This window comes from Cyprinus carpio, chromosome A9 (assembly GCF_018340385.1).
Source record: "Cyprinus carpio isolate SPL01 chromosome A9, ASM1834038v1, whole genome shotgun sequence".
NCBI lineage: Eukaryota > Metazoa > Chordata > Actinopteri > Cypriniformes > Cyprinidae > Cyprinus > Cyprinus carpio.
The window spans coordinates 8,095,367-8,118,125 of NC_056580.1; the positions used below are offsets into that span (position 1 = coordinate 8,095,367).

The 22,759-nt window shown below is 37.4% G+C and overlaps 1 protein-coding gene across 1 annotated transcript in view; it reads right to left on the bottom strand.

Moving 5' to 3' along the window:
- The window catches only part of LOC109088153 (unconventional myosin-XVI-like), a 116,270-nt gene extending 97,300 nt beyond the window's left edge, over nt 1-18,970 (bottom strand). Inside the window, 2 exon segments of the mRNA XM_042763079.1 lie at nt 4,312-4,572; nt 18,209-18,970. Of these exon segments, the coding sequence (XP_042619013.1) occupies nt 4,312-4,572; nt 18,209-18,236 (289 nt within the window). The 5' untranslated portion in view covers nt 18,237-18,970.
- Nucleotides 18,971-22,759: the final 3,789 nt, after the last annotated feature.

Genomic DNA, 22,759 nt, shown 5'->3' on the forward strand with positions numbered 1-22,759 from the left:
AAATATTCACAAGCAGAACTTTATAGAGTGCTGCAGTGATAATGTATTTTCTGTAGGCCAACCCAGAAGATAGCATCACTTTGGTTCCTTCAACAAAAACATTGACTTTTGGACTAAACGTCATTGACTTTTGGATTGTTACAGAAAATAAGCTCTGTAGCCAAGAAACATTTATGATGCTTACATACTTTGTTCATCAAGATAATCTTCACAAATGTACATAAGTTTTATGACCTTTAAAGACTAAATACAATTATCAGAATTGCTAAAAGTAGGTTTTAAACCAACTACACCATGGTTACATGACTTTATCAAATTCCCTAAGCTTCAGACAAATCTTTCAGTCTATAAATAGTAAAGTTTGAGTTTGAATAGTTGGCAAAAGCGCAAATATAATCACAAGGCTGTAAAAGTAAACAAGTAGAATTTTCTGTTCAGCATGATGTTTTTTAAAGTCCCTGAAAACCTCTGTACTCCCACTTAGCCACAAGTTAGCAAACGGCTTTCCAAGAAAGTAAAATCGGGTATAAAATAGGGTATTACTCATGTATTTTATGCTGTACAATAAAAAGGGTAGGATCTTGAGCTTGGGTTAACCAGAGGCCGTATTTCAGGCATTTAATAAAAAATCCATTCAAACAACCCATTGATTTTGGGATGATGAAACCAGAACCACACTGAAGCACTCTATATTCTGCTTTTTAATTTATGTCTCTAAAGTAATCAGTAATTTTTACTTTTGGAAGACAGGTATTCTGATTAACTTAAATAAACAAATAAATACCACATATTTTTGCATGCACCAGTCTGAGACTGCCGTATAGAGATTGCCATAACATTATATGGATTCATTTCTTTTTTTTTCCCACAATGAAATAAAAATAAATAACTATAGTTGGACCTGTGGGAGGTTCTTGGCCAGAACATGCTGCAGTGTGGACTAGACTTCATATTAATAGTAAAATGTCTGGCTGAAAACACAAATCCTCCAGGAGCAGTAACTCATTTTTACTGCAATGAAATTTCTATCATGTTCTTGATAAATTTTCACATTATCTTTTTCCAGAGGCTTAATAAGTTAATTTTCTGTGCACATGCATGAACCAGACACGGTGTCGGACATCAGCTTTCATTGTATGCAGTAGCCGAGCGACACTGACACATTAAACCAAAACACAGGCACGGAGCCATGAGAAATCAATATTCTGAGTCACTGACTAGTCAAAAGGCATTTGTGCAGGACGCTGATCACGTTTAGATGAGCGATCAGACCAAAAGCCAAAGACATTGCCAGTTTGGTAATTAGTGTTTAGTAGGTGGGCTAAAGTTGCCATTCATCCTCAGCCAAAGGTGCCATGTTTCCAACAGGCATTGCCACAGGAACACCAGCTGGTGCCGTGGACCAGCTGAACCTGGCTGACAGCCAATAAGGCAGATGCACATGGTGACCTGCAAAGGCTGCTGGGATATCAGACACAGATTTACCCAGACAGCTGGGAAAATGGTTGGCAGGGACTGAAAGAAGGAAAGATATGAAGACGGAAAGTGGCACAGAGAAAGACAAAGGAACAGATGGATGAGTTTCAGCAGGTAGTAAAACATTACCACATACCGGCACCAGCACCAATCAAACTGACCACCCTTTGCTAACCACTTACAATTATTCCCTGTAAAACTGGGGTGTCCAATCCTGCTCCTGGAGGACTGAAGTCCTGCAGAGTTTAGCGCCAACCAGCCCCAACACACCAGCCTGGAAGATTCTGATAATCCTGAAGACCTTGATTAGCTGGTTCAGGTGTGTTTAATTAGGATTGGATTAGACACCCCTGTCCTAAAATCGTTCATTTAACTTCCACATTTAACTTCCAAATCAAATCATTGAAGTCCAACTTATTCATATATAAAATGTCATATTTCAGCATTACAGTACAACATCTGTAATAGGGGGTGGGATACATACCAAATAAAACATAATAGCAGACTTTTACCAACCAGTTACATTTTTTGAGTATTGTTATTATTGCCTGTGTTTCCTGCTCTGTACTTTTATTTTTTACAGCCATGACAAAATAAATCATATTTTATTAAAGTTGCAAATCTGCAACCTGAACTGAATGTGATTTTTTAATTTTTTTTTTTTTTTTTTTTTTTTTTATAAAAATAAAATAAAGACAAGAAAAATATATATTTGTACATCCTTGTGAGTCTCAAAAACAACTATCACTCTTGCAGGAACATTAGTGAAATTTCAGCAAAATTCTGCAGGCAAAAAGGGTCCATTGCCTATTGCCAATAGTATAGTGAAGTATGAAGCACAGCTAAAACTCACATAGAAGTCACTTTCAAGCCAAGCAGTTTTCTGTTGGTCAATAAATCACCAATTTAAACCTGTTGCGAAATCCACATAGGGAAAACTTTTGCCCAAATGTGAAAATTCCAATCATGTGGATTTCTATTGATTAGATTCCACCCACTTAAAATTAGCCAAACAACAGGAAACCTGACCACCCCTTTCTAATCTGGTTTATTTCATTCATTCAAAAATTTAGACTTAGGAACTCAGAAATTACTGGTTGGAATCAGTCTGACGAATCCTTCAGTGAACAAGCTCACCGAATCAATCAGACGGTATTACTTTCTGATATACAACATGTCTTGAAATAAAGCAGACATTAAGCACTCAAGACTCATAAACTTAAATCAGTAGCACTATTGACTGGTTGTTCATACGGCACAGTTAATTACCTCAGGAATTACTGAGCAATATCTGAATTAACCATGCATTTATAATTTTAAATGTGTCATCAAAGGCCAACTGAACCATAAAAAAAACGAACAGACTGTGAAACGGAGAGGCTTCAGAACCGAGGAATACAGCCATCATGCCCAATTAAAAAGAGAAAAGCCTCATTGCTTGTATGGAAGTGCATAGCAGATATAATAGATCAAACAGCATTTTTTTTTAATAATAATTATAATTTTGTTCCAATGTTCCTGACTGTTCACCCCTAATTTGTATCATCTGGGAAATGAGTCTGTTTGACTTTAAAATGCAGTAGTTTAAGCTCTGCTAGGTAATACAATTTTTTTTATGTTGCCTTCAGATGGATGGCACTACATTAAAAAAGAAAGGCTTCCCACCTTTATCTTACAAAGGTGAGAATAAGAACAGCACTGCCAGTTCCAACCGCAAAGTCACAGACAGGAATAGCTGGCTTGGGTTGAATTCACTTAGCCTCTGCCATTGCTCATGATGTAGAAGGTGGCCGCTCAGTGATTGTCACCCTGTCTCACATAAGCTCCTTTCCCCCACAAGCTCTTGATTAGATTACTTTTGGCTGTCCCAGGAGTGGCGCGGCACACTCTGAATATTAGCTTTTTGACTGGCCCATAATCAGCTTGAGGAATGATCTAATACTCGGCAGCTAATGGCAACTCATGTGACAGCTCGCTTTTCTAGAAATTAATTTGGCCTTTTTCACCGACTTGCTCTGCTGATTAAGCTACTCCTCTCAATCTCTCTGCAACACAAACACACTCACACACTCAAACAGACAGCCCATTTCCTTTTTAATTCTCTTCTTTTAGTGTCAGTCACCATTTAGATTATATTAAGATTATAAACCTTTTACCATGAAGAGCTAAAAACTTGAATAAGGTCAAAGGGGGAAAAGTAAATTTTCTTGCTCAAACGTTTGGGAAGAATCTGCAGGTAAAATTACGTGTACTGAGTGTGTACATTATTAGTAAGTCCCAGGCCCAGCACTGAACTGACTTGAGCTTAATAATGACACTGTTGTCTTTTAGAGCTGCTTTACAGCGGAATCTGAACTGTCTCCATAGTTTAGCTTCCATAATTGATTCTGCTTTCCTCTGTGAAGCTGCTTTGACACAATCTGTAAGTGCTTTAGAAATAAACAGGTTTCTGCAGGTTTTGTGAAGGTAAATTTAAAACTTTAAGACCACGTAAAGAATGTAAATCTGTTAACTAAATAAAATTTTACAAAAAAAAACTCAAAAAAAAAAAAACTTAATTAATCAAAAAAACTCTACTCATCTCTGCAAATAGCAAAAACAAGTTTTTGGGCAAACCTCATAAAAGCATGGGGAATGAATGTTTATTTTTTCAACTGCATACATCATTTAATGCATGACTTATTTGTGTAAAACTTCCTAATCATCTAAAGACCTTTAAGGCCTCATTTGTGGAAAAAAAAATGATTAAGACTTTAAGATCTTTTAAAAAAAATATATTACAGTGTAGTTTGCAACAAGGAAATAAGGTAACAGAATATGACATAAGTTTCTTACCCTCTTTGTCATCGTGTCGTATGATGGCGTCCTGGATGACGTCTGAAAGTGTGAAGCTGATTTTTTTTTTTTTGCGGTTGGTGGAGCGGGGCTTGGGGAAGCTCTGCTTCTGTAGTGTCCGCTCGCGCTCGTAGTAGACCCGCAGCTGCTCGCAACGCATGCGTCTGACCAGCCTCTGACGCTGGCCCAATGGCAGAGACTCCAGCAGACACTGGTCTATCTCCATGTTCTGCCTGAACACGTTACATAGCTGAAAACAACCTACACAGAGGGAAAGAGGAGAAGATGTGCAGATGGTTGAGGTAAGAGATATGAAGGAAGAGTGGAAGAATATCAAATACGTAGCATGGCTAGTAATAACATTTCACATCTTTTCAATAAAAAAGTTATTTAATATATTTGTCAAGGTAACGAGTTCCTTCAGAAATTTCTGAAGGTTTTTTTTTTTTTTTTTTACTTTAATACATGTAAACCTAGTGGTTGGAGAGTTATCAAATGTTTTGGGGTAAAAATCACACCACATGACATTTTACAACCTGAACTAACATTGTTTTTTTCATAAACCAGTCTCTCTTTCTATAGATTATTTTAGGGGAAGTCGTGGCCTAGTGGTTGGAGAGTTTAACTCCTAACCCTAAGGTTGTTGGTTCGAGTCTCGTGCCGGCAATACCACGACTGAGGGGCCCTTGAGCAAGACACCGAACCCCCAACTGCTCCGGGTGTGTGTTCACGGTGTGTGTTCACTGCTGTGTGTGTGCACTCTGGATGGGTTAAATGCAGAGCACGAATTCTGAGTATGGGTCACCATACTTGGCTGTATCTCACGTCACTTTCACTTTCTTTTTTTTTTTTTTTCATTATCTAATATTTTAAGAGACTTGTTGCCGTTGACACACAGTCATGAGTGTCTCCAGGGCTCCTCTCCATTATATTATTTCCTTTTTTTTTTCTTTTTTTTTACTACACTACTGTCAAAAGTTTGGGGTCATTAAGTTTTGTTAATTCAAAAATTCATACTTTTCTTCAATAAGGAGTCATTAAATTGATCAAAGGTTACTGTAAATATGTTTATAAAATACAAATGATGCCAAACATCCTGAATCCTGAATAAAACAGTATCACAGTTTGTGCAAACATTTTAAGCAGCACAACTGTTGTGAACATTGATAATAATAAGAAATGTTTCTTGAGCAGCAAATATTAGAATGCATATTAGAATGATTTCTAGAGGATCATGTGACAAAACTGGCGAAATTTCAGCTTTGACATCACAGGAATAAATTACATTTTAAAATATATTCAAATAGAAAACAGTTATTTTAAATTGTAATATATTACAACATTATTGTTTTTACTGCATTTTTAATTAAAGAAATGCAGTGTGGGTAAGCAGAGACTTCTTCAAAAGTAACTTTTGAATGGTAGTGTATTTGGTCTAAGAAATATTACTGTTTTTTTGTTAGTTTTTTTTTTAGCATGGTTTAAGCTTAAAGTAGCACTTTATGATTATTATTATTATCAGATTTTATTGCAACTTAAAATGTTACTGATACTTAATATAGTAAAAAAAAAAGTCTATGCTTTATCCAATCTGACAGCTTGGTGAAACTTTTTGTCTTAAAAAGGCATCTAATCTAATTTAATTATAATTTCTGGTGTTTGAAAAAGCACATTGTGGCATCTCTGTCACACTATTTCGGTCATACTATATGCACAAATTCTACTCTAGCATACTATATAGTACAGACAATAAGTAAATTAATTAGCATGCAGTCTTTCTCTCCTCTGCTTAACCACTAAAGTGACGTGACATACAGCCAAGTATGGTGACCCATACTCAGAATTCGTGCTCTGCATTTAACCCATCCAAAGTCCACACACACAGCAGTGAACACACACACACACACTGTGAACACACACCCGGAGCAGTGGGGCAGTCATTTATGCTGCGGCGCCCGGGGAGCAGTTGGGGGTTCAGTGCCTTACTCAAGGGCACCTCAGTCGTGGAGTTGCCGGCCCGAGACTCAAACCCACAATCTTAGGGTTAGGAGTTAAACTCTCTAACCACTAGGCCACGACTTCCCCATAAACCACGACTTCCCCCTAAAGTCAGGACAAAACCAATGCTAGATAGATAGATCTGTGTATTTCTCAAAGCTTAGTCCATTCAAATCTTATCTGGCAAACTCTGCTGAGTAGTGTGTCTGTTTAACCTTGAGAGAGCTGAGACTCTCTCCACACATGGCATTAGAGACTGAATTATCATGACTCTGCATTTCTCCTGCAGTAGCATGGAACAAAGCCAACATCATCCCTGTACACACACTGTAAAGAACTGCTGAACACTCTGGAAGGGGCTGTAAATAAAGGAGAAAACTGCACCCACTGAGAGACATACACTGTAGGTTATTGTAGGGCATTTATTAAAAAATAACTATCAATAAACACCACTTGTGCTATGAGAGCCATGGTTTTGAAGATTATGAAAATATGGAATAACAAACACTGCAGGATGATTAAACTTAATCCACTATTAACACAGAACTATATGTCCGGCAAACAAATAGATGCAGCATCCACGAAACAAACTGAATCCACAGTTACAGAAAGTGTCTCAACCTGGTCTACTTCCACAACAACTTTGATGCACCTTCATGAATTCTTCAGATGAAATCTCTGCTATTGAGTTGAATTTGTATTATTAAAAAGAGTGAGGATAGGTGGGAAAGAGGGGGGTTGAAGAGATAAGGTCAAAAAAAAAAAAAAAGTAGAGCTAGCAAAGTTATTTATTTACATGTCTTGTGCTATGAGAGCCATTTATTTAAATACATAACTTCAAAAAAAAAAAAAAAGTATAGAAAACAATAAAGTTGAAAAAAAAAAGTTGAGCTGACAAATTATTATAATCATTTAAAATAACAAACCTCATTTATATTATGAGCGATTTATTAGTGCACCATGATTCTCATTTAACATACCACAAAAAGACATCCATATCGGTCAGGCACTATTTGATACACCTTTCCTTACTATTCCACCATGATTCTCATTTCATTTACTTTAAGATGTGCTGGACACACCACCATTTCACTCACAGACACAAGTGGACATATTCACCATTTAAAATTAAAAGGAAATTTTTATGCTGATTAATAATTAAAGGTTTAAAATGTTTGAGTCAGACTGGCTGCCCTTCTCCTCAAGGTTCATTTGCTGCAATCACAGAGCTGCTCAATCATTCTCTCACACATTCCATCTATCCTCCGCCTGGAGCTGAGCCGGCGCCAGCCGCACACATCATGCATTATGAAGTCACTCACCACCCATCTCACCCAGAGAGATGAATAAGAAATATCTACAGTTAGAAGAGAGTGTGTGAGCTCTCCAACTAAAAAGTCTGGATGAATTATAAGGAGTTTGTTTGACCTTGCTGATGCAGCCGCTTCTTTCTATCACAGCAATCACACGCACATCAATCCCCTTCCTCCAGGCTGTGTTTCAGGAACGACAGCAGGAAGAACAGTTTCTCTCTCTCCCTCTAAGACACAGCGTTGTGCAATTCTGTAATTACTCTGATAATTCAGGTCACCAGAAGCCCTTCAGCCAGGGAAATAAAAGTTTGAAAGTCTGCCTTTGTAGACAAATTAGAGGGAGCTCTTTCTGCTCTCTCTCTGTTTCTATTCAAACACACACACACACACACACACACACAGTGTCATAATGTTCATGCCTGCTACACAGAGCCAAAAACCCCAATGACAATACAGCACCTTTCCCAGGGTCACAACGCCAGCCATCATATTCTATTTTAATCTATACATGAAATGGCTTCTGATGAAGACAGAAGGATCAATTCTATAGTCAACTGAACCATGATGGAAATGATCTGTTATGTTCTATTCTATGAATGAGGACAGAAGAATCTATTCTGTTCTATCCACTGTCATTCAATATATTGTGGTCGGTAAGAGTTTTTAATGTTTTTGAAAGAAGTCTCTTATGCTCATTGAGGCTGCATTTATTTAATCAAAATAGTAAACATATTGTTACAATTTAAAAGAACTATAACAAGAAACTTGTTGCATCATTAAAACCATGTATTGTGTTTTAGCTTTCAATAAAGAAAGACCCTTTTGTTTTATTCTTTTAACAGAATCATCGGTTCTATTAATGGAACAGCTAATGATCAAGACAAAAATATCTATTATATTATATATATTTATATATACTATATATTTATTATGTTCCATTTATTGATTCAACAGAACCTCTTTTGTCATCAATTCCTAGAATCATCATCCGATGAAGGCAGCAGTATATATTCTATTCTGTTCCATTAATTCATTTAACAGAACTTATGATTACAAATTATGTGTTGTATTCTATTCTATTCCACTAATAGAACTGACACATATAAGGTCAAAAATTGATTGAATAGAATTGTTTCCCAACCTTGTTCTTGGAGGCACAACAACAGTACCTCCAATTTTTGGAACTCCTCCTAATCAAACACACCTGGTTAAACTCATGAGTTTCTTAGTAGAGGTCAGATTAAATGTGTGCTGTTGGTGTGCCTCCAGGAAGAGGGTTGGGAAACACAGCTTCAAATGACAAAACTCTATTCCATTCTAGAGAAAGATGGAACATGGAATGTGATGTGAACAATGGAAATTAAAATTCTGTTAGACAAAATGCCCATTCCACAACCTGTCCAAACTGCTTCTCTCAAATTCCTTGTCCGTAAGGACATAAGAGGTCAGGCACATTTAAAAAGGCAATTTGATGTAATAGACTATTGGGACCTTTTAGAGCTGTGAGTGAAAGAAGTGTTTCAGTAACCTAATTTGACTCCTAAACCATAAAAATGGAACACGACTGCTGAGCTCTGCTGGATCTCCAGGTCAATAGTGAAGAAATGCATTAACATTAAACTTCAAAGACAATGACTGCAATCTTTTTCCAAGACCCAAAAGCAAAAAATAAAAATAAAAAAAGGCAGACAGCTAAAACTTTTTCTATTCATTTTTAAGTCAAATATATTATATTTCAGATGTCAGATGTCAGAAGACCTTGAGGAAAAAACAGCCCTCCAAGCTGGTTATAAAGTTAAGTCAAGGCTATTTTTTGGATGTTTAGGAGTTTTATTGGAAATCAAGACAAGTACTGATAAAGAAAATGTTTTTGGGGGGTTTGAGAGGTGATGTTCTCTCTGCTCGGAGTTGTGATGATAATCAGACACTGGCTGAGGAGAGAAAGAGAGCATGACTGATGCTTTCAATCTGCTCCGGGAGAGATGACTATCTGCTTACAGCATCACACCTGTTACAAACGGACACTGTAGAACACATATGCCATCATTCAGCATGGCAATTTACATATAGTCTGCTTTACTGTGTATTACACTGAGGGGCACATGTGAGGGGAGGGGTTGGATGCTAAACAAAAATGCATATGGGACGCATGAATTAGAGAAAGGCAGTTTATACTGTAAGTTAAAAACAGCCTCAGCACAAAAGACAAAAACAGAGAAAGTGAGAGAAAGACATAAACTGTTGATCCCAAACCACAACTGACTTAAGGCAAACAAGAACATGCTAAAGTGTAGAAGGACTCTGAATGATATCAGTTTAATGGTTAAATACCTCCTATTGCATACATAATCATATTTTCCATATTTTAGATAAATAATAAAGTGAATAAAAGTAAGAAATACAACAAATGGGTACAGGAATTATGTAGTGAGCAAAACTAAAAAAAAAAAAAAAAAAAAAAAAAAAAAAAAAAAAAAACTATGAGACACATAAAAGACACTTTTTGGCTGCTCTCTTTTCAGCATATGGTACAATTCATCCATTTAAAAAAATAAATAAGTAATAAACACCACCAGCAACAATAATAATAATAATAATAAATGTGCTTGTATATATTTTTTTAATTATACAGTATATTTAATTTTTAAAAATTAAAGCACAAAATTAATTACACAAGTAATTCACTTTTGTCTATAAAACTTTAATATACAGTAGTGAAATATTATAATTTAAAATAACTTTTTTTTCTATGTTAATATATTATAAAATTTAATTTATTCCTGTGATGGCCAAGCTAAATTTTCAGCATCATTACTCCAGTCTTCACTGTCATGTTACTTAAGAAATTATTCGAACATGCTGATTTGGTGCTCAAAAAATACTTATTATTATCAGTGTTGAAGAAAAGTTATGCTGCTTAATATAGTTGGGTCAAGGCGTGATTTATTTCAGGATTCTTGCAGGAATAGAAAAACAGCATTTATTTGAAATAGTAAAACTTCCACATTATTACAAAACATTTCTATCACTTTCTATAAATAAAAACATTAATTCTTACATTAAACATTGACAAGTCATCAGTTACTGTTGACTTTGTCAGAAGAACAAGAAAAAAAAAAAAAAACTTTTTCACCCCCATTTCAATATCTCTCCCTAAGATCTGTAAAAGAATAGGACGCAGAAGCAGAATTATTCATCCCTCCAATCTTGCTCTGTTCTGCATTCTGGTGCTGCCTTCACTGAGGAAAGCAGCAGACAGGCTCGCTCTCCATCTGTGCTGACTCAGTCTCCACTCTGATAAGACATTTTTAAATAAGCTCCGGCACTGCAGTTAAATAATGCTTTGGTTATAAAAGAATCCAATTACCCTAAAATCAGTTCCATAGCTTCTCTCCTTTGTCTCTCCCCAGGAACGCTACTGTAGAAGAGCTATGAAGCAAACCTCTGAGGAACCACATAAGGTCTAAACACACTCCTGGCCTCTCACCTAACATCTGACAATATGCATAATTGTGCATTTACTTGGTAATACCCAATACCAGACAGGGGCTACAGCTCTATTCCATATCAATTCTCAATGTGAAGCATCTGGATGTTTGAGAAAACTATCCCCCCCCACCCTTCATCTTCTAACCTACACATCATTTTTTTAACACCTTTAAGACTCACAGCTCCTCAGGTAAGTGCTATAATTGCTGCACTTCCAAGCCTACAGATTTAAACGCAGTGCCGTGAACATTTGTCCTTCAAATGCACAGCAATGTCAGACACACTAAGAGCAATAGGGAATCCCATAGCTCCACTCAACACGGATGTGGAAAACATTCTCATTTAAAGCCTTGAACGCAATCCACAAGACTCAACCATAAGCTGAAGTCAGTGTAACATTCCCAGAAAACACACAGGCAGAGGAAGCATAAACGCAATTCCATTAACAAAGGGAATTAGCCATAAGCTTTCATCTCACCCTCAGCCTGCTATCAGTAAGCCACAGATATGTGGGACAGTGGGACAGTAGCACATCCAGTATAATCACAGGACTGTATGGCACAGGTTCAGAGCTCATATGAAGCTATATTTTTAAGAGACTCCCATTTCCTTGTCACGGAATGAAACAAGCATGATCCAAACTCGGCCAAGAGTGAAGATCATGTGGATGAAAAGCGTGCAGAGGAATATTGACCAACTACATTCCCCCTATCATTAGTAATGACTCGCAATTCCATTTAGAGAAATTATGAAGGGAAATTAGGGGACGATGGTTGTCTCGCAAAGTAGGATAGTAAAATTGAGAAATAAATTGAAGTGTCTGAATTACTGTATGACTGTGTAATTAGTCAAATAAATTTCCAGTGGTGAGGAACAGAAAGCAGTTGGCTTTGGACATTAAGAACAGTTGCATTCGCCAAAAGGCAGAAATGAGATGCTGCTTTACTGCTAGTCCCAGCATGAGACTGAGTGAACCAGGAATGAACTCCTGTTTTCTCTCTACCCTGTGTTGATTTCATCTCATTCTTCAGCTGTTCTCCACTGCAGTCTTTCCTTTCAACTCCGTCTCTGTCTGATAAAGTCATCTACCTTTTCGTCGTTCCCTTTTTACATCCACTTTACAGTCCAATACACCCGTTTTTTATTCAACCATTCACCAACATTTCCAGGGGTTTCATCTTGACCTCATTCATTGCAGACGTAGACCTCTCCTGAAACAGCATTTGCTACCTATGGTGTATCTACAATGTGATCTATTAATCTAGAAATTTCGTTACAAAGAGATAGAATCAATTGTGTAAAAAAACATTATCCACCTAAAACAGCATTTGCTACCTATTATCTACAATGTGATGCTATATACAATAATAAAACCATACAAGAAAAAAACAATTGAACAATAAGAAATTAACCGTATAATAAAAATTGGACAATAAACACAACAAAACACAAAAAAAAAAAGAAAGAGAAAATTAAAAATTACAAACAAAAAAAAAAAAAGATTAAAACTTTGTCTTTTCTTTTTTACTGATTGTGAAAGTGGGATACAGCATTACACACGCAATCGCGTTTCCGCAATAATGCATTCAAACAAATGGAATCTTAAGATGTAATCGATCTGTAGATAAAAAAGATAACTGCACGAAAATGAACTGCTATTTTCATACAAACAAAATTTGAAGTGCTGGTCTGTTTACAGTTTTATAGCAGAAATACTTGACATAGCCATTACTAGTAAAATAAAAATAATCAATAAAATAAATTAATCAAAAATTAAACTCTAACTCAAAAACTGTAAGCAAATTCTTATATCATCACAGTTTTATAGCAGCAGTCCTACTTTCTCTTTTTGAATTAATGTAGACTAACAACACCTGCTGATACAGAATGAGTGGTGCGATCCGATTTTCTCTCTCACACGCAGAAACTGCAAAACACACTACATGTTAGTTGGCTTAGTTGGCGGAGTGCATAGGCTCAGTCAAAGATGGAATAGTACAACAGCAGAAAAATAACACTATAAACATCATAAAAATATTTCTTTTTCTAATTAATCACAGTATATTTTTCCAATCAAAGAAAATTAATGCAAAGATGGAATAGTACAAGACCATTCAAAACTTAAAAAGGTCAAATGTGGCATTTATATATAAATATAATAAAAAAGACCATTCAAAACTTAAAAAGGTCAAATGTGGCATTTATATATAAATATAATAAAAACAATATTTTAGTAAAAGCCAATGGGATATTCAGTTTGGGCAGGAAATGACTGTAAACAGAGAATAGAATATGTATAATCTAGATTATTTACACAGAAAAATTAATGCAAAAGCTAGAATTTTTGACAATGTTGATTTTATATGGTATACACATGAACCTTGTAGCATAAACCTAGTCACTACTATTGTCAAATGTAGCCTGTCTTATAGAGTACTGATATGACACACATGCAGTGTGTCATGGGTGTTGGCTGTGTTGGTGACACCTCTGACTGATTCCAAAATATGTCACTTATGTGTGACTGAACCAGTCATAGAGAGAGGCAGAGAATTGCAGGAATGTTGGGATAGAGAGGGAGATTGGTGAGGTTTCCTCCTTTTTCTTGGTTGTTTCTGTGTCTCCTCTTCCAGGCTGTCAGGTATTGATTTACACTGGAGTAACATTCAGAGAGCACTCTTTCTGTCTTTCAAACATAAACAGACTTATCTTCGTGAATACACAGAGGATGCAATGACTTTTAAAAAAAGAAAAAGAAAAAGAAAAAAAAAACTCCTTTCTTTACTTTCACAAGACTGATGCGATCAGACAAATCCAAATGTGAAAGACATCCATAAGCACGCACTTGTCTCCTGTACTACATCTCAAACCTTGAGGGGGATCTGAGAAGTGCACTAGTCACACGCATAAACACACAAACAGCCTCTACAACAACACACACACAATGCTCTGCCGGCTTTGCACCCAAGTGTGCGACCTTGCGCATTCTCTCACTGTTTGCCTCTGGCACTGGACACAGTCTCTGTCCTCTCAAACACACAGGAAGTAAGAGTAAAGGTGAGGGGAAGAGAGGGAGGGGTAAGTGATTGCACAGGCCACTTTCTATGAGTTTGCTGTATTATTTTTATTTTATTATTGGAGGTACAAATCAATTTTTTTTTTCATTGTGAAAACTATTAGATCTACTAACACTTGAATGTTTTACTGAATCAGAGAATTTAAAATGAACGTTTTAATTTTGCCAAAGACGAAAACTGAAAACAAAATTCTGTTAATGAAATGTGGATAACTGAACAAGTTGTAAACCATCTGTAGTAAATTTCTTCAGCAGTAAGCCACCACTCGATATTTTAGCTTACCGATTTTTACATATTACTAGCATCAATTATATATATATATATATATATATATATATATATATATATATATATATATATATATATATATATATGTGTGTGTGTGTGTGTGTGTGTGTGTGTGTGTGTGTGTGTGTGTGTGTGCACAAGACAATTTGTTGCAGAGAACAAAATTTTATGAAAATAATTCAACAAAGGCATCAGTTAACTATTAGAGAAAGTTTCTTAATACACATCTGAGTGATTCTGAGTATGTAACATTAATGAATAATTATAAAAATCAAATTTGCTCTAAACATTTATGTTCAAAATTATTCAACCCCCAAGTGTCAATTTTTGGGCAGAATCTTTAATTCTTTAAAACCACCAATAAACACAGCCTGTAAGTGCTTAGAAGCTTCTGTCATCTCTCTACTGAAGTCCTGGCTCATTCCTCGCCGGAAAAAGCTTTCAGATCACTGATGAACTTTGGTTTTCGCATTGCCACTGCTTTCTTCAAATTCAACCAAATATTGTAAATGAGAGGTAAATCTGGAGACTGAATAGGCCACTCAAGTACATCATATGACTGATATCTGAACCAATCCTAAATAGATTTAGATGTGCAGTATCCTTTGGGATGTCTGTCCTGCAGGAAATTCCATTGATCCTCAGCTTCCGTCTTTGCACCAAAGGCTTTATAATTCTTGCCAAAATGGCCTGATACTTCAAAGAATCCTTGATGTTTTTCATACGGTCATGATTTCCACCTCCTTCAACAGTAAACCCCACCCCATAATAGGACTGCTCCAAATTTGACCATGGAGATGGTGTTATTCAGTTTATAAGCTCTGCCTTTTTGCACCAGACATACCGCTGATGCATGGGTCCAAAAGTTCCAGTTTGATCACATCACTCCATAAAACATTCTTCCAGAACTCCACAGGTCTATCCAAATAAATGTTAGCTTATTCACGTCTGCCTTTTATGTTCTTCTTGGTCAAGAGTGAAATTCGGCAAGATGCCCCATCACACAGGCCATAGGACTACTTGTCTAGTGTTTTAATGACCACAGTCCTGACTCTCTGTGGTCATGTGTAAAAATCCCAAATTCACCCATTGGCCTCTGACCATCATGGCCTCCTTACAATCTCCATATCTACTGATTGGCTACATCACTCTCCTCTCCACCAATAAGCTGGTGTGCGGTGGGTGTTCATCCAGGTGGATGCAGCACACTGGTGGTGGTTGAGAAGATACCCCATTCTATGTAAAGCGCTTTGAGTGCCCAGAAAAGCGCTATATAAATGTAAGGAATACTTATTATTATTATTATCTTGCAAGTCTCTGGCTGGACATTGCAAGTTTTTCTCAATTGCTCTAATCAAATTTGTTATGATATTGTGCTTTTTCCTTCTACACCCTTAAAGGTTTTTTTGGTACGACACATTTTAAGCTAAGGAATAAGGCTGCCAGCTGTGTCTCTAGGAATTTTTAATGTCTTGGAAATCTTCATGTAACCGTAGACTTTCTATTGTAATAAAACTATTTCTTCTATAACTTTTGAGAGAGCTCTGTTGAATTTGCAACTCACGTCAGCACATGCATGGGCTAAGTTTACATATTTGTATGTGTAACGCATGTGTAACAGTGTGCGTGCGTGTGTGTGTGTGTGGGGGGGGGTGTATGTGTATATGGGAAGCTCTAATTTTCATTTCAACCAGATGATCCAACGGTAGCTGCACGGATCTCAGGCTGCCTGGCGGACATCTCGGCATGGATGAAAGAATATCACCTACAGCTCAACCTGGCAAAGACTGAGCTTCTTGTCTTCCCTGCCACTCCAACTCTACAGCATGATTTCACCATCCAGCTAGGTTCTTCTACAATTACCCCATCAACTTCGGAAATCTTGGTGTAACCTTTGATGACCAGCTGACCTCCAAAGAACACATTGCAAAGACTGCTCGATCTTTCAGGTTTGCATTGCACAACATCAGGAAGATCAGGCCCTTTTTAACGGAGCATGCTGCACAACTTCTTGTTCAGGACCTTGTCATTTCTAGGCTGGACTACTGCAATGCTCTTCTGGCTGGACTTCCATCAAGCACAATCAAACCTCTACAAATGATTCAGAATGCAGTGGCACGACTGGTCTTCAATGAGCCCAAAAGAGCCCATGCCACACCTCTCTTTTTCTCCTTGCACTGGCTGCCAGTTGCGGCTCGCATGCAAGTTGATGCTTGCATATAGAACAGCCACAGGCTCAGCACCCGCCTATTTCCAATCACTACTACGAATCTACATCCCCTGCAGAAGTCTGAGATCCGATAGTGAGAGACACCTCGTGGTACCATCACAGAGAGCCTCAAAATCACTTTCCAGAACATTCTCGTTCACCATTCCTGGCTGTTGGAATTATCTTCCCACCCCCATCCGGAGTGCTGAATCCCTGACAATTTTCAAGCAAAACCAAAAAACTAATAACCTATAAAAAAACAAACAAAAAAAATAAATAAAATAAATAAATAAAAAAATATATATAAATTGTCTTTCTCTTTATTTATTCCTTCTCTTTCTAGTCTATACTTATTTGAAAAATGCCTAAAACTTGGCATTACAAGCACTTCCTGTGTCTGTTTGCCTCTTTAAGAAGAATCACTTTATGTATCCCCCAAGAAGCTTTGGATAAACGCATCTGCAAAATGACAATGCAAATGTAAACATAAGTTTATCAATAGCTGCAAAGAAATACCAGACAAATTTAGGTTGCAAATCTCATTTAAAATGAACTGAAAAATAAAATAGCTTATAAATATTTACTTGACCTCCTGAGGATGACAGCAACATTGTCTATAGTGTACTGTATGTTATGCAAAATAATTTTTTTCTGGATCTACTTTGTACTCTATCCATGGAAAGTGCCACAAACAAACAAAAAAATCATTAAACAGAGCAAAAGCATAATATAATCTACTAAAAGCAACAGAGGGGTGTGTGGGTGGGTGTTCAAATGAGCAAAACATACAGAGAAAAAAAGCACTAGAGATGAAGGAGAATTAGACTGTCTGAATAGAGATAAAAAGAGAGGGGTGGCGAAGGGACGAGTTTAAAAACTGCCTTTCATCTACAGCTGGCAACACAAATGCTTCCTGATTACCACCTTCTCCCACATCAGCTTCTCCATCCTCCCAGCCACCACTGCTACATCCGTTTCTGTCTAAAGCACTCCCTTCCTTCTCTCCATTATCCTACCTGACACTTACTCTTGTACAGGCGTTCATGACCACATGCCCACCACAAATACATAGATGCACACTAGAGAGGGATCCTGCAGAGGCTGTCAGACTATCACCCACCGGCTGTCTGTCTGAAAGCAGGCAGACTCCCTCAGGAGGTTCCTACACACCTGCAGCAGCAGGTCCAGCAGCCACCGGTCAACTTCTACACTGATGCCGCATCCTGCTGCAACTTCACACATACACACATGCACATCAAGTGTCAGCTCACAAAAGGTTCCACTGCACATGATGCATTAGGTATGTCAAACACATCCACATCCAGTAAGCACCCTCGAATTTTGATTAATATGATCTGCATGCAGACACACACCCTACATCACACACAATTCCTCCTGCCTCTCGATCACTCTCTCTAGCAAAGGGACAAAATGACATCATTGACAAATGACATCATTGACGAAATGACATCACGGGCAGATGCATGTAAGGAAAGGCGCCTCTCTCGCGGCTCGTTACTCACAGCATTTGATGAAATGATAGTGTGACATTTTCTCCGCGGATCACAGCTACAGGTTCGGGCTCTCCGGTGCGGTGCTGTAGTAACCGGTGTGATAGCCTACATCATTCAGAGCCCGGCTGCTGATATTCGCTTCACCTCCCCGTGCATTATTAAAGGGCGATCAGGTTGCAGAGGCGGTTGTGGTTGTAGTGAAGGAGGAGCGGTGGATGGATAAGGTGACGGTAACCGCGCTCGCGCTCTCTCTCTCTCCTATCAGCAGCCTGCAGTCGCGTCGCCTCCACCGAGCCGCTCTATGACCATGACCGCCACACGTGCTATTGTAGCGCTGCTGATTGACGCATCCTTAACCCTGCCCACCGCTGCGCACACCCCTCGAAACGCGAGAGAGAGACGGATAGGGAGGAATGGATGGACAAGATTGTGATCATGGGAGGAGGAAGGAGGTTTGGTGAAGGAGAGAGGAAATGGGATGAATTTTGGGCATATACTGAGGGAGAGAGGAGGTGAGTTACTGCAGTGCGGCGCGTTGGAAGCGTGAGATGCGACGCGGGAAATATTGAACGGTTAACATATTTCAATGAAAGAACATTATTATTAGCTTTTAGGGTGACAATTAGGCTGTCAATTAAAAATAATTAATTTTCTAAATCTACAATCTAGAATACACAATCACACACATTTTTATTTCATTTTTCTTTCCTAACATCTTGACATCATGATGTGCAAAGAGATCTGGAGAAATATACATTATCTGTTACAATTTCCATTCATCTTAAAGTAGCACACCAACTCCCCAGAGTTAAACAGTTGAGTTTTGCCGTTTCCGAATCCATTCCACTGATGTCTGGGTCTGGCGGTAGCACTTTTAGCTGCAGCTTAGCTTGGATCATTGAATCTGATTAGACCAGGGGTCATATGATGCGATTTCAAGTTTTCCTTTCTCTTTGGAGTGTTACAAGCTGTTCGTGAATAGATACGATCCCTAAAGTTGCAAAGACTTAAGTCTCAAACTTCTGTCTCAAACGCAGCCATAAAAGTCTAAAGACTCGTCCACGCCCTCCTAAAACGTCCCTACATGTCTACGTCACGATGTGGGAAGATTTACATAACGCCACCCAAATGTTCACGCAAAGAAAGAAGGCGTAACTTTATTGTTGCTGCCACCGCAGCCGCCATGTTGTGAAGACACTGTGTGTACTCAAATTACAAACTTTACTACAGGCTTAATGTTGTGAATCGGGCTAAGGTAAGGAGATAGTTTTAAACACTGATTGGTTATGTACTTGCACAATAATTGATTTTTGAAAATGTTTATCTCAAAAATGGTTATGGAATACAACTTTAACAGAATTTGTAGTTGAAGGCATTATTAAATAAACTGTGTAGAACTTTATAAATTATGTCTGCACCTGTCAACAGTGCAGCGCTTCTGATATACTTGAAGGGAAAGATATGTTGCGGTAAAACAGGACACGAAGAAACTATTTTTAATGTAATATCAACCTCATGAAAAGCTGAAAAAACAGTGAGAAATCTGTCTGAAACATATATTGTACATAAGCCAACTATTTAAATAAATAGCACAGACAGAATGCAGGAACAAAATGCCCTAGAATGCAATGTCATTTATGATAAAGTGCGTATTCTGTTGTGTCTCATTGCTCACTCTCAGTGTTGATGGAGTTCTGACAGCTTAACTGCTCAGCAATAGTGTTTAACTTGCCACAAATGACTTCTGACAAGCTTCATCCCTTCTGCTGTGGATTTACACCTTCATGCATGCACAAGGCCAGCAATGGAAATTACAAACTTGCAAAGTCTGCAGTGTGTTTGTGAGGTCGTGTAAAGCACATCAGACTGATTACATTGCTTTTCCTCCACCATTTTGACCAGTGAATTCGGTTCACTGTGTGTTGGAGTGTATGTGGGTATGACTGTACATGAATGTGTGCATATCTTTGTCCATCTGCCAAACACCTCCACACAAACCCACACATAAACTTCAATTTATAAAGAGAGAGAGAGAGAGAGAAAACAACAACTGTGAGAGCAAGAGAAATGGAAAGAAAGAGACCAAAATAAAGCCTGTAATGTGTATCCAGGTCACAGATTTAACCCTCCTCTTCCTGTATCTGCTCGGAGTGTCGGGATTCATTTGCAGTAAAACTCATATGCCATACATGGATATTGCAACAATGGTGTAAATGGAGGGGTCTTAAATGAATCAAAGCATCAAAAAAATAAAATAAATATATTAAATAAAATAAAAAATCCCATTAATCCACAAGACTCTAATCCACATGTATATCATTTACACAGATAATTAACTCATTCTTATGGACCATACACAGTATGTGTAAAAATAACTTGTCAAGGTGATGGTTGAGTGGAAAAAGTTCTATCACTATGACCACATTAATAAATAAAAAACTTGATAAATAATTCTTATGGTGAGTGGACGTATTTGAAAGGATGCGTCTTTCTCGCTGCTATCATTCACAACAGATGCGCTCACCCAGCCCCCTTGAGCAGAAGGAATGAAAAAGAAGCAGTATGGGGGAAAGACAGATGGAAGGGTGGGTGATAGATAGAGATATGATGGCAAAAAGACGAACAAATTGGCTGAGGAAGGGACTGTAGGAATATTTAATGCAGCTTTTGATCTTAATACATTAACTTTGTGATTAGAGACACTGGCGACAGAGATGACCTGACAGAAACATGAAATGTGTGAGAGACTGCAACAAAATAAAATGAGTGGAAAAAAGTACTCAATTGTAAGTATAAAAAAACTTGGCATTTCAAAACCTAGTTGTCTTGCTGTCTACTCCCTACATATTATTCTGAAATGGATCTTCTTAAGTGACTGATTTGGAACGCTTTGCATAGGGAGCAACTGTGTGTGACAAATAATATTCTCAGAAAAAGTACATGGTACTTTTTATTTAATTCAATAAAGTTTGAGGTTAGCATGTTGCTAAGCTAACAGAAGTAGACATGAAATTCACTCTATTTTGTATCTATTATGTAAATGAATCTTATAGATTTTATTGTGCATGATTTATCTATGTATCATTTTTTTATTATTTTTAATGAAAATATGTTAACTCGATCTTCTAGTGAAAACAACAGACTTCTCTACACACCCTACAGTTCTAACAATCGACTGCAATCTTGCATTCATTTTTAAGGAACGCTGACACCTCAAAATCCAATCAACAACCGAATGATAGAAGTCCCCACCCTACAGTTTTTTCAATAATCTGCTACACTCAGATGTACAGTATGTCAACAATACAGAAGAAAAGATCTGTCACTACTTTAATTTCATTGAGACTTTAAAATGAAATAAATATAACAAAACAAAAAATTAATGATTTATTTCTCTCGTTTTTATGCCACCTTTTATTTTTTGAGGTATATATATATATATATATATATTATTTATTATTAATGATTTATTTCTCTCATTTTTCTACCACCTCTCAAATTCTTAGCAAACAACAAATTTCTCTCGTTTTTCTGCCACCTTGTATTTTTTGAGGATGGCTCGAAGTCTTGGCAAACAATAGAGAGTTACTAAACAAAAGAAAAACATAAGAGATTGAAAATACTCAGAGCAGGGGTGGTAGACATATCCCCCCATGGATGTGATCTCAGAGAAGGTCACTTTTCATGGATGAGCAACAGAGATTATACATCACTTGAGGGGACAAAAGACCCTTAACCTCATCTTCTCCCACCAGCCAGAATTCACCTAGTAGTTAGAGAGCAATGGATTTGAGAAGGGCCCTTCCACACAAATAAAGGACAAAATAATAACTGAATTTACACAAATGTTCCTGCTCAACAGTTTACACATATTTAAATTTTAATATTGTATGTTGCTAACTCAAGCATCAGTACCTGTAGATTTTGTTATAGTTGTGCATAAGTCCTTATGAACGCATTAATTTCATTAAATTTTGTGATTATTTTGTCCTGTATGTATGTATGGAGTTTTTTGTTCAGGTTTACTATTTTGTCTCTGTGAAATTCTAAACACATCTTACAGATTCTGCAAGGAGTATGTTAACAAGTCAATTTATGAGCATGACTGCATGCATCGTTACAACTCCTTTTATAAAATAAATAAATAAATAAATAATTCACATATGACAAAAGAAGGATGAGCAAGTGGACATGTCTCTGCCAGTCAGTGCACTTGAGTCCACCTCGGTCAAAGGTCACAGAAGAGTACTGTCTGTGCCAGTGAGTCAGGACCTGGAGAAATAAGAAGTGATGTTTCCCTCCATCCGCACGCTATGAGAAATGTCAGACCTTCACACTGGAGATGAGAGAAAGCTAAGCGAAGGGAGGGAAACTTGTCTCCTCTGTCAGACTAATAAAGTATAGGAGAGAGGACTGTCATTTGAGGTAAATGTCAAGACTGAGAGGGAGGAACAGAGATAGAGAAAGAAAGCATATGAGCGAGAGAAATTACCCTATTTCCCAATGATGAGATGAGGTACGAGTCTTGATGTATGTATTAAGCTGTTGGGACTGGGATGG